The sequence below is a fragment of the Aethalodelphis obliquidens genome, unplaced genomic scaffold, assembly GCF_003676395.1.
Source record: "Aethalodelphis obliquidens isolate GAN/ISIS:26980383/991018 unplaced genomic scaffold, ASM367639v1 scaffold100, whole genome shotgun sequence".
NCBI classification, from domain to species: Eukaryota; Metazoa; Chordata; class Mammalia; order Artiodactyla; family Delphinidae; genus Aethalodelphis; species Aethalodelphis obliquidens.
The window spans coordinates 1,734,834-1,744,173 of record NW_020838044.1 but is presented as its reverse complement, the minus strand read 5'-3'; the positions used below and the strand labels follow the sequence as shown (position 1 = coordinate 1,744,173).

Here is a 9,340-nt window from a genome sequence, read left to right as displayed (position 1 = left end):
CTGGAGTTCTATGAGAAAGTCCCAATGCCCCAAGGCATTCATTGTATGTCATAAATTAACTTCTTCCTATGCATCAAGAATGTTACTAGTTATGTAGCATCCTTGGGAAAACTGAGAAAATAGTCAAACAAATCATTTGTAGAGTCTAAGGCACTAGCAGAACCCCGGCTGAGAATGTTGAGAGGGCCATTAGGGAGCAGGGGCCAGAGTCCCGAGACAGCCGGTCACGTACACAGTGACCAAGAGGCTTCCCGGCATTCAAGGAGAACTGCACTGGAATCCTTAAGTTTATCATTTATGCACTCAACACTATGCTCAAAGTACCTTCTCAACTAAGGCTTACCATGTGCCTGGGAGAGGGTATACTTTCTTCATTAATTCATTTCTTCATAATTTACCCCAAATCTTTAACTCTTATTCATACATACCATTTTGGAGTTGAGCTGAGGGGGACACGTTATTTCCCAGATTAGGTGCCTTACGCTGAGTGAAGAATTCTTGTGCCTGAAATCTGTATTTTCTGGCTTTGTTGTCATTCTGATGGAAGAGAAAGCAGGTCCATTGCTTTTTTTCTTCAACAGCTTTCAAAATCATAATTTGGTGACAGAAAATTGGAGATGAGTTTCCTTAGAAGAAACTAACTTCCAACTTGCTAAAACTGCCTCTTCCGCTTACCTGAAGGTGGGTGAAGAACTTCCCTACTCAGGCTGCTCCTAGGGGAAGACAGAATGCAGTTAATTAACAGCTTCTTTCCCTCTGATCTCCACTACCTGCCTGAAGAGAGAGAAGCTACTGGCTCTGGTTTTCTTACCTCCAAAGAATTTGAAAACTGCAAGCAACTAAAATTCCACTGTCACCAGGAAACCTACGGAAAAAGAGGCAATCCTCTTCTCTCAGCTTTTCCTCACACAAGCTTGCAAGTTCTGGGTCTCCCCACCCTCTCCCTTATCACACCACTAAATTCCAAGCCTCCTTTGCTCCCTGTGGCATTTATTACTGTAACATCTCACTCCTGCCAACCTCACCACCTCAACTTCACAACTAAAAACTCGGAAGTAAACAAAAAGCCTATAAACCGCCAAAATAATGGTCATAAACTCTGGGGACTAAAAGCTTAGGCTCTTTGTTTACGGGAAAGCTCTTCAACCATTCTTTTTGGGACTTTTAACTTAAAAATTTTAGAATATTTCTGAGAAGACTGGTGGCCCAGTCTATTCACAGGCAAACCTTGGAAACAACAAAGAAAATCCCTAATAAGTAGGCTTAAGCTTTTTGCACCACAGCTTTTAATTTAGAGGAAGGCACACGGTATAAAACTTGATGTTCATAACTATCCTCCTAACCATGTACTGCGACGGTCACGATCCTCTTAGATAAGCGAGGGGTCAAACATAAGCTCAGAGAGGTCAAAGATACTCAATATACTTGTCAACAGAGGAGCCACGGTTGAATCTGAACCCAAATCTCCTTGTCTGAAAAGCCCATAGTTTTCTTCACACCTTGGATGCCTCAGGTTCCGAATGTTCTCGCCTAAAAAGCCGATGGAAGATGTACGTCTTAGAGAACCTCAATATACCTAAAATATAAATGTTTAGTTGCTTCCGTGAATACACCTGAGGGATCAGGCTAACACTGCGCTTCCGAATGGAGTGAGCCAAGTGAGCCCAATAAAACGAATTTCCTCAGGCAGAGCGTTAGTTCTAGGGCCGACCGCCGCAAGGGGCGTCAAAGCTCAGCTCTGCCTCGCACGAGAAGGAGGGGGCGGAGAAGAGGGGGACGGCAGGTCGCGAAACTCTCACTCATTGGCCCGTTCCCTCGCGCGTCGCCGCGAGGTCCCGCCCCTCGCAGGCCCGGCCCCGGGAGGGAAGCCGAACAAGGTCTCCCGGGCAAGCAAGCGCGCTCGCGGCCTCCTCGCCTCAGCCCTCCAAATGAAGCCTTTCTTGGAACGGCTTTCCACTCGGCCCCCACCTGCGGACTTCCGGCCGGCTACCCTTCCACCGCCCCGCCCCACAAGGGCGGAGGATGCTGGCCTTCACCAATCATTGAGCGCGTGTGGTAGGAGTGGGTGGGGCCTGAGAGATTCGAAAGGAGCCCCGCCCCCTCGGAGCGGGTTCCCTGGACAAGGTTGTGGGAGGAAAACACCTTCCGCGGGAGGTGAGGCGACTCGGAAAGTGAAAACTGAGGGTGGCGTGGAGGTGTGGTGTGGGCGTGGTGCCGCGGAGAGTAGAAAGGTGGCTTGGGGAGAGGAAGAACCCGGAGGGTGATGTTGGGGAGGAGGGTGGGGCGCGTAGACCGCCCCAGCGCGAAGAGGTCGGGTCGCAGTGGGGCGGGGGCCAATGTGCGGAAGGAGATGGGAGGATGGGGCATCTGTCGGCACTTGCTCCGGAGGTAAGAGTACCTCAGTTACAGGGGCAGGTGCTGCTGCTGGGACGCCTGCTTTACCTCCATAGTGACTCCCAGCCCCTGGCTTTTACCGAGTCTAGCTGGGAGGCCTTGGGCAGGATGGAGACCTGAGGAAAGGTATATTTTCTCTCCAGCTCCGGGGTCTAAGCTGACTTTTGCTCCTGCTGGCTGGAACATGGAAGATTTAGAAGAAGGTAAGGAAACGCTGGAGGGAAGAATGAGGCCCTGTGATTGAGAGCCGTGTTAGGGACCAAAGGCTGGCATTCCTTCTCTCCTCCCCTACAGATGTAAAGTTTATAGCAGATGAGACCTTGGACTTTGGGGGGCTGTCACCATCTGACAGGTAGTAGACTCTTTATCCTACTTACCTTCTTCCAACAATGGTTGTCTCTAACACCTTACTGCTGAATTATTGGCCTTAGGTCTGGATTGGTAATTTAGCAAGGTTGGGTGCACTGGGGCTTCTGGGTGGCTGGTTGACTTCGCCCCCTATGACACTACTGGGGAAGGGGAGAAGGGATAAGCTGGAACGAGATTTCAGGGTGTTAAGAAGAAGCGTAAGTGGATTTGCTTCATGTACATCCTGGCATAATTCCCAATGTCAGTAAGTGCTGAAGGCCTCCTAGAACTGGCTGTCTCATCACTTAGATCTCACAGCCAGCACGGGTATCAGGGTTTGGGGTTGTGTTCCTAGCTCTGTAGTGGGGGTTTTGCCCAGTCTCCCTTGTAGTCTCCTGCTCTCTTCCATGTGGGCATGGTGCCTGATTTGTTTTCTTTCTCAGTCGAGAGGAAGAAGATACAGCAGTGTCGGTGACTCCGGAGAAACCCCTCCGACGAGGTCTCTCCCATCGAAGTGATCCAAATGCAGTGGCCCCCGCCCCCCAGAGTCTGAGGCTCAGTTTAGGCCCCCTCAGCCCAGAGAAGCTGGAAGAAATCCTCAGTGAAGCCAACCGGCTGGCAGCTCATCTGGAACAGTGTGCCCTGCAGGAGCGGGAGAACACCGGTGAGGGCCCGGGGCCTCGAAGGGTGAAGCCCAGCCCTCGGCGGGAGACCTTTGTGCTCAAGGACAGTCCTGTCCGAGACCTGCTGCCCACCGTGAGCTCTTTGTCTCGGAGCACTCCCTCCCCAAGCAGCCTGACACCCCGACTCCGGAGCAGCGATAGGAAGGTGTCAGTCAGGGCTCTTCGAGCAACATCTGGAAAGAGGCCCTCCAGCATGAAGAGGGTGAGTGTAGAGGGTTTGGGTTAGATGTGTGCCCCCGACACTGTGCCTGACTCAGTGCAGGCATAGAGCAGTTTCCTTGTTGGTAAAATAGAGATAGTCAAATTCTACCTCATAGGACTGTTGGAATTAAACGAGGTACCATAAGCAAAGCACTTACCACCGCGTCTGTGCGAGAGCTCTATAATGCTTATGGTCCGCTCTCAATAAATGGCATTGGTGATGATGATGATGATGTTGGCAGCTAACTTCTGCTCTTCCTCACTGGGATCTAGGCAGCTCTCCACCTCTGTCCCTTAATCAGCCAGCAGAACAGATTCTTTTTCCATTCTAGTCCTTTTTTTCCCCTCTTTGTGCTTCAGGAGTCGCCCACTTGCAATCTGTTCCCTGCATCCAAAAGCCCAGCATCTTCTCCTCTTGCCCGATCAACTCCTCCAGTCCGGGGGAAAGCCGGGCCCAGTGGGAGAGCAACAGCAAGTGAGAAGACCTGGGCAGCAAAGCTGTGGGTGAGTGGGAGGAGGGAGGATGCGGAGCTGACCCTAAAATTCCTCTGCTTCTCTCCACCAGGCCCACCTACCTCTGTCAGACCAGTCTTGGCTCCACAGCCTTCTACCAGCAACTCTCAGCGCCTGTCTCGGCCACAGGGAGCAGCTGCTAAACCTTCCAGTCGACTGCCTGTTCCGTCGGCCATTCCCAGGCCTGCCAGCAGGATGCCACTCACCAGCCGGAGTGTACCATCCAGCAAAGGTGCCCTTCCTCCAGATTCCCTGCCAGCTCGGAAAGGACTTCCAAGACCAAGTGCCGCAGGGCACAGAGGTGAGAAGAATGGCCATAAGGATAAGAAATCAGGAGGAAGAATACCTACCCCTGCCCAGCATGAACGCACCCTCCCAGAGTTGGTAGCAGTGACTTTCTCCACCCTCATTACAGCTCTGTTTGAAGATGGGAAGGCTGAGTTAAGGAGAGAATGTGGGCCTGGGCAGAGTTTGAGCCTCAGTTTTCAAATACCATATGTTTTTTATCTTGGGTGGGAAGAAAGGCACTAATCCCAAACTCACTCTACCTTCATCCAGTATTTCTTTTTGAGAAGGTCACTTGAACCTTCTGCTAACTCATGTCTTTCGTTAACACCCATCAAGTTCCTGTTTCTCAGCGACCAAATCTTCCCATCCCTGGTGCCGGTCGCAGCAATCTGCAGCCCCCCAGGAAAGTTGCAGTCCCAGGACCTACCAGGTAAGACAGGTTGAGATGCTGTCTCTTTCTCCCTTGATGGGGATGGCAAGGGGAGCCTGGAGGGGCAGGGAGTCCCATTTCTACCTGAACTTGAACTCAGCTGGTGACAAATGGGCTTGTGAAAGAAGGGCTATTTAAAGCAGTTCCTTCTTCTGTCTCTTTAGGTAAAGAGATCAGGACAGCAAGCAAGAATTCAGTAGCAAACTACTATAGTCACTGCCTGGACTCACCTCTGTATTCAGCTTCCCAAGCTCTCTCCTTGGAGGCAGGCCTGACTCCAGCAGATTCTGGCCCAGGGACAGAAGGAAGAGCTGCCACCATGGCTGGTGCCCCAGGAGTAGAGACCATGGGAGATAGGGTGGATTCGGGTTGAGCTGGAGGGGAATCAAACTCTCAGTTGAAACAAGATAGGAAAAAGAGGTTGCCTCCCAGTGGTGAAGTTAAACAGGAAATAAGAAATGCTCGAAAGTGGTTTGTCCTCATCCACCCCCATTCTTGTGTCTAGCTCCACAGAGTTTGATTTTCATCCCAGGCTTTGGTTCGATGGACATTTACATGTGAATGGCCTCTGTAGCTAACCTCCGTGCTCTCCAAGGAGCAGTCCTCCTGAATAACATCCTCTGCTGGACTCAGGCCTGTTTGGAGAGGCAGAGGCAGGCATCTGGTCTCCAGAACTTGTTTCCTGTGGATTCTATGACTCCTAACAGGCCAGTTTATGATGAGCTTACTCCATTGGTCTGCATTTTTCTAAAATAAAATGAGTATATTTTTATATTCTGAATACATGTGGAAGTAAATCCTGCTCCAATGTCTAACAAATTTAGAGTAAACTCCTGTGTAATTCCAATGAGGGAGCCAGGATGGGCTTCCCAGGCAGGGGTCTGAATAGGCCTTAGGCCCTTGAGATTCCAGCTAATCAGGCTATGACTAGCCCCCTTGTTGGCATTCGATGGGAGCAGGCTGCCTTTTTCTAGGCATTTCCAGGCTTCATATGTTATTAGAAGGTCCAGATCAACTTAAGTAGAGTTTATTTACTTATTTTTTTGCGGTATGCGGGCCTCTCACTGCTTGTGGCCTCTCCCGTTGCGGAGCACAGGCTATGGACGCGCAGGCTCAGCGGTCGTGGCTCACGGGCCCAGCCGCTCCACGGCATGTGGGATCTTCCCGGACCGGGGCATGAACCTGTGTCCCCTGCATCGGCAGGCAGACTCTCAACCACTGCGCCACCGGGGAAGCCCTAAGTAGAGTTTAATTCACAGTATGTGAGGCTATCAAACCAGGGTCTTGGTAAATTATTATTTATATTCTAAACGTGCATGTCCTTTCCTGGCAAGAGAATGGATACTCCTAGGAATTCAGCATCTTGTCTGCTGTACTTATGGGATGAGGGGGCCCTCGGGTGGGTACCCTGGTGTTCAGGTTTGCTGATTGCCTCAGGCAGAAGATGCCTGAGCACCTTGTTATGTTCTGCCTTATGTCTTTAGAATTGTTGGTGTTCTCCTCTTCTTACCCCTACTAGACTTGAGGGCTGGCGCCAGGATTTATAAACCTCTGCAGTGCCTAGTGTTGTGATTTGTATGTGGTGGAGAGTTCTATTCATTTATTGAAAAAATATTTGAGTGCAAGATGGGGGGGGTGTTTGTTAAATGAATGACAAAAGATTCATTTAACAGATTAACTAGGGGGTTTCCCTTTTCTCACAGCCTTCGATTCTTGGAAATGCCAGAACCAGCCCAATTCCTTACGAGTTTTGAGAGGACTTTTCCTCCTTGGAGGCCAGGCCCTGACTTAAGGAAGTCAAGCAACTGGGCCAAGGGAGTGAGTTCCAGCTCGTGCCCCGCCCCCCCAGGGTTACATGCCGATAGGCCCCCTTCTGAGGCACTAAAAGGCCCTTCCCCTGTTCCTGGGCCAGGCCCCCCCCTCCCCGTGGCTTTCTTCTTTTTATAGCTGATGTTAAGGTTCATTTAACACATTCACCTATATCGCAGTGACAGCTGCCTACACTTTCACCTTTCCCTGAGCCTCTGGGATTCCAAGCATTGAGTTGGGGGAGGGTGTGTGGAGACAGACAGAGTGTCTGGCTCTGGAGAACATTTGGCAGGGGCAGGAAGACCTCGGGTGCGTCTCCCAACCGCGTCCTGCACTGGTGTCTGACAGAAGCAAGCCCAGACACACGCTTAGGTGTGGCCAGCAGATGGCATGTTCGTGTGGCCTGCGTGTGAGCCAGGCCCTGGTGGGTCCTCAGAGGCAAAACAAGCAGCAGACCCGCGTGCTATTGCCACCTGGTGGCCGAAGAGGACAAGGCAAGGCATGTTCCTTTCGCCCTTTAAGTCAGTCTAGGGTGTCGTTAACTGCCCCTCCAATCCCACTGCAGATCTGTTTAAGCAACGTTCAGGAGGCAGCATCTGCGGGGGAGGAGGCCTGCCTGCCACGGCTGCCCTTCTAGTTCACTACCTGCTTACTTCCTTCCGTTTGGGTCGAGCTTTCTGTCTTTTCTCTTTATGCACTCTATCTTCACCCCCCTCCCCAGTAGCACCAGGGAAGGAAGCCAGGGTTTCTTGGTCTCTTACTATGCAGTGTGAACTGTTCTAAGTGCTAACATATGTCAACTCATTTAATTCTCATAAAAGCTCAGTTAGGCACAAATCATTATCATCCTCATTTTGCAGGCAGGGAAACTAAGGCTCAGAGAGATTAAGTCACTCAGTCTGGTTCCGGGGTTTGTGTTCTTAACAACTCCCCTCTATGGCCCCCATGTGAACTCCCTATCTAGTTTGTTGAACAGACCTTCGAAAAACACAAAACTTGGGAACAGAAGTAATGTGGCAGAGCACACAGCTGGCTAGAGTATGAGTAGTTGCTTCATTTCCGATGGGGAAAAGCACGAGACCGCCCAGAGGAATGAAGTTAGGATGTACCTAGTCACTGGGCACCTTTCAATTCCCACCAGCCTCTCAGCCCTCCCTGCCTCCTGAATTCTGCTCCCAGGACGGGACTCAGTACTGAGGCTATTTGGGGGACATTGCTTGGGGTGTCGAGAGGATATCTGAGTCCCCTGACCTGGCCCTTCCAGGGCCCTGCCTGCTCGTGTTTTCCAGCGACCAGGCCTCCCCACGCTGGAAGGAGAGGGCCCCACACAGGAGGAAAGGATGACAGTGCTCAGCCCGCAGAGAACTAGTTTTATTCAGTGGCATGGAGAACTGAAAAAAACAAAGCACAAAATGCTACCATATTTACAGTTACAATCAAACTGTACAATCAGATGGTTAGTATCAAGTTAGCATCCAGCATCTTTGTATTTTTTTAAGTCAAGTCATCAGTAGTAAAAACCAGTTAAGTTTTTAACCCTTTGCAGGATTGCTGAGGGGAGAGGCCAGGGAAAGAATCCATGGCAGAAAAGCCAGAGACCAGCCTTACAAATGAGAAATAGGAACACTTTTTCTACGCATAGCCTCTTTTTCTAGCCACCTGCTCCAGAGGAAAATGGGTGACAAGTCTGGAATACATGCTCAGCATAAATGGTGACTCAGATGAACAGCAGTTGGCAAAACTGAGGAGGGAGGGAGAGGTGGGGAGATGACAGCCTGGAGCAAGGGGAAGGGCCTGAGGCCCCCTCGCCAGGACTGCTGGGTACACACCCCACCTGACTGATGGCCACATCAGACCCCCTGGGACTGGACCCATCCCAACACAAAAAGCAAATAAATAAAAAATATATATTAACTCTCTCTTCGCAGGGAGCTGGGTGGTGAGGGGGAGAAAGGGGAACAGGGACCTGGTCCTTCGAAGAAGAGAGCCAATTCCAAGAAGGGGATAAAAATAGAACATGTCTCAGAGGCCACAGCAGGTCAGTGGGGTTTGTCTGGTCTCAGAGGAGGGCGAGTGGACCCTGGAACCCAGACTGGAGACCTGGGCTGGAGACAGCACGGGGCAACCGTGCCAGCCCCATCTGTCCTCTTCCTCCCTGTCCCACCCACACAATAGCAAAGAAGCTCAACTTAACACATGACTGGCCTTCCCCAGCACGGGGCGGGCAGGGAAATGAAGCACTTTTGGGTCAGCGAACTGAGCAAACACCTGGGCTGCAGTGCATGGCCAGAGTCCAGGGAAAGGAGAGGGGCTGGGGTGGCCCGGCCGCCACCCAGGGGCATGGGTTCCCTTCAGAATGTGTTCATGCAGCATTTGGGGGTCTGGGGGCGCTGAGTCCTTCTGCCCCCTCTCCGGACAGGGCTTTTTCAGTTCCTGGAAGGGGCGGCACAGGCGGGGTGAGGAGTGCCCTCGGCCCTGCGCCCTCACCGCACTGAGGCCTGCCCGGTGCGGCCCGCAGGGCTTGATGCCCTGGGTGCATGTGGCTTTGTCCTTTCCTTTTGGTGATGGCAAACGAGGGGCAGGTCCCCCAAGAGTCCCTTTCCTCCCAGAGGCACAGCAGATGGGAAACTGAGGAGAGGCTGGGAAAGCATCCTGGGAGGTCCTATCCTCTTTG

At 51.6% G+C, this 9,340-nt stretch overlaps 1 protein-coding gene across 6 annotated transcripts; it reads left to right on the top strand.

Annotated features, from left to right (window-relative positions):
* The first annotated feature begins 940 nt into the window (after positions 1–940).
* PSRC1 (proline and serine rich coiled-coil 1) lies at positions 941–9,319 on the top strand. 6 transcript variants are annotated; one of them, XM_027096296.1, is made up of 8 exons: positions 941–2,154; positions 2,538–2,597; positions 2,689–2,746; positions 3,186–3,627; positions 3,987–4,101; positions 4,192–4,440; positions 4,764–4,857; positions 8,595–9,319. In XM_027096296.1, the coding sequence occupies exons 1-8, from the start codon at positions 1,929–1,931 to the stop codon at positions 8,839–8,841; spliced, it is 1,491 nt and encodes a 496-aa protein (XP_026952097.1). In that variant the 5' UTR covers positions 941–1,928; the 3' UTR covers positions 8,842–9,319. The 6 variants fall into 6 exon arrangements, with proteins under 6 accessions (XP_026952097.1, XP_026952100.1, XP_026952099.1 ...); XM_027096299.1 differs by lacking the exon at positions 8,595–9,319 and adding an exon at positions 5,022–5,676 and having other exon boundaries at positions 1,806–2,154; XM_027096298.1 differs by lacking the exon at positions 8,595–9,319 and adding an exon at positions 5,363–5,638 and having other exon boundaries at positions 1,806–2,154.
* Positions 9,320–9,340: the final 21 nt, after the last annotated feature.

Bases quoted from the DNA above. Each gene is read 5' to 3' on its own strand.
- PSRC1 (XM_027096296.1), top strand. From the start codon at position 1,929: ATGAAGCCTTTCTTGGAACGGCTTTCCACTCGGCCCCCACCTGCGGAC. The intron at 2,598-2,688 runs GTAAGGAAACGC...CCTCCCCTACAG, and splicing joins CATGGAAGATTTAGAAGAAG to ATGTAAAGTTTATAGCAGAT. The intron at 3,628-3,986 runs GTGAGTGTAGAG...TTTGTGCTTCAG, and splicing joins GGCCCTCCAGCATGAAGAGG to GAGTCGCCCACTTGCAATCT.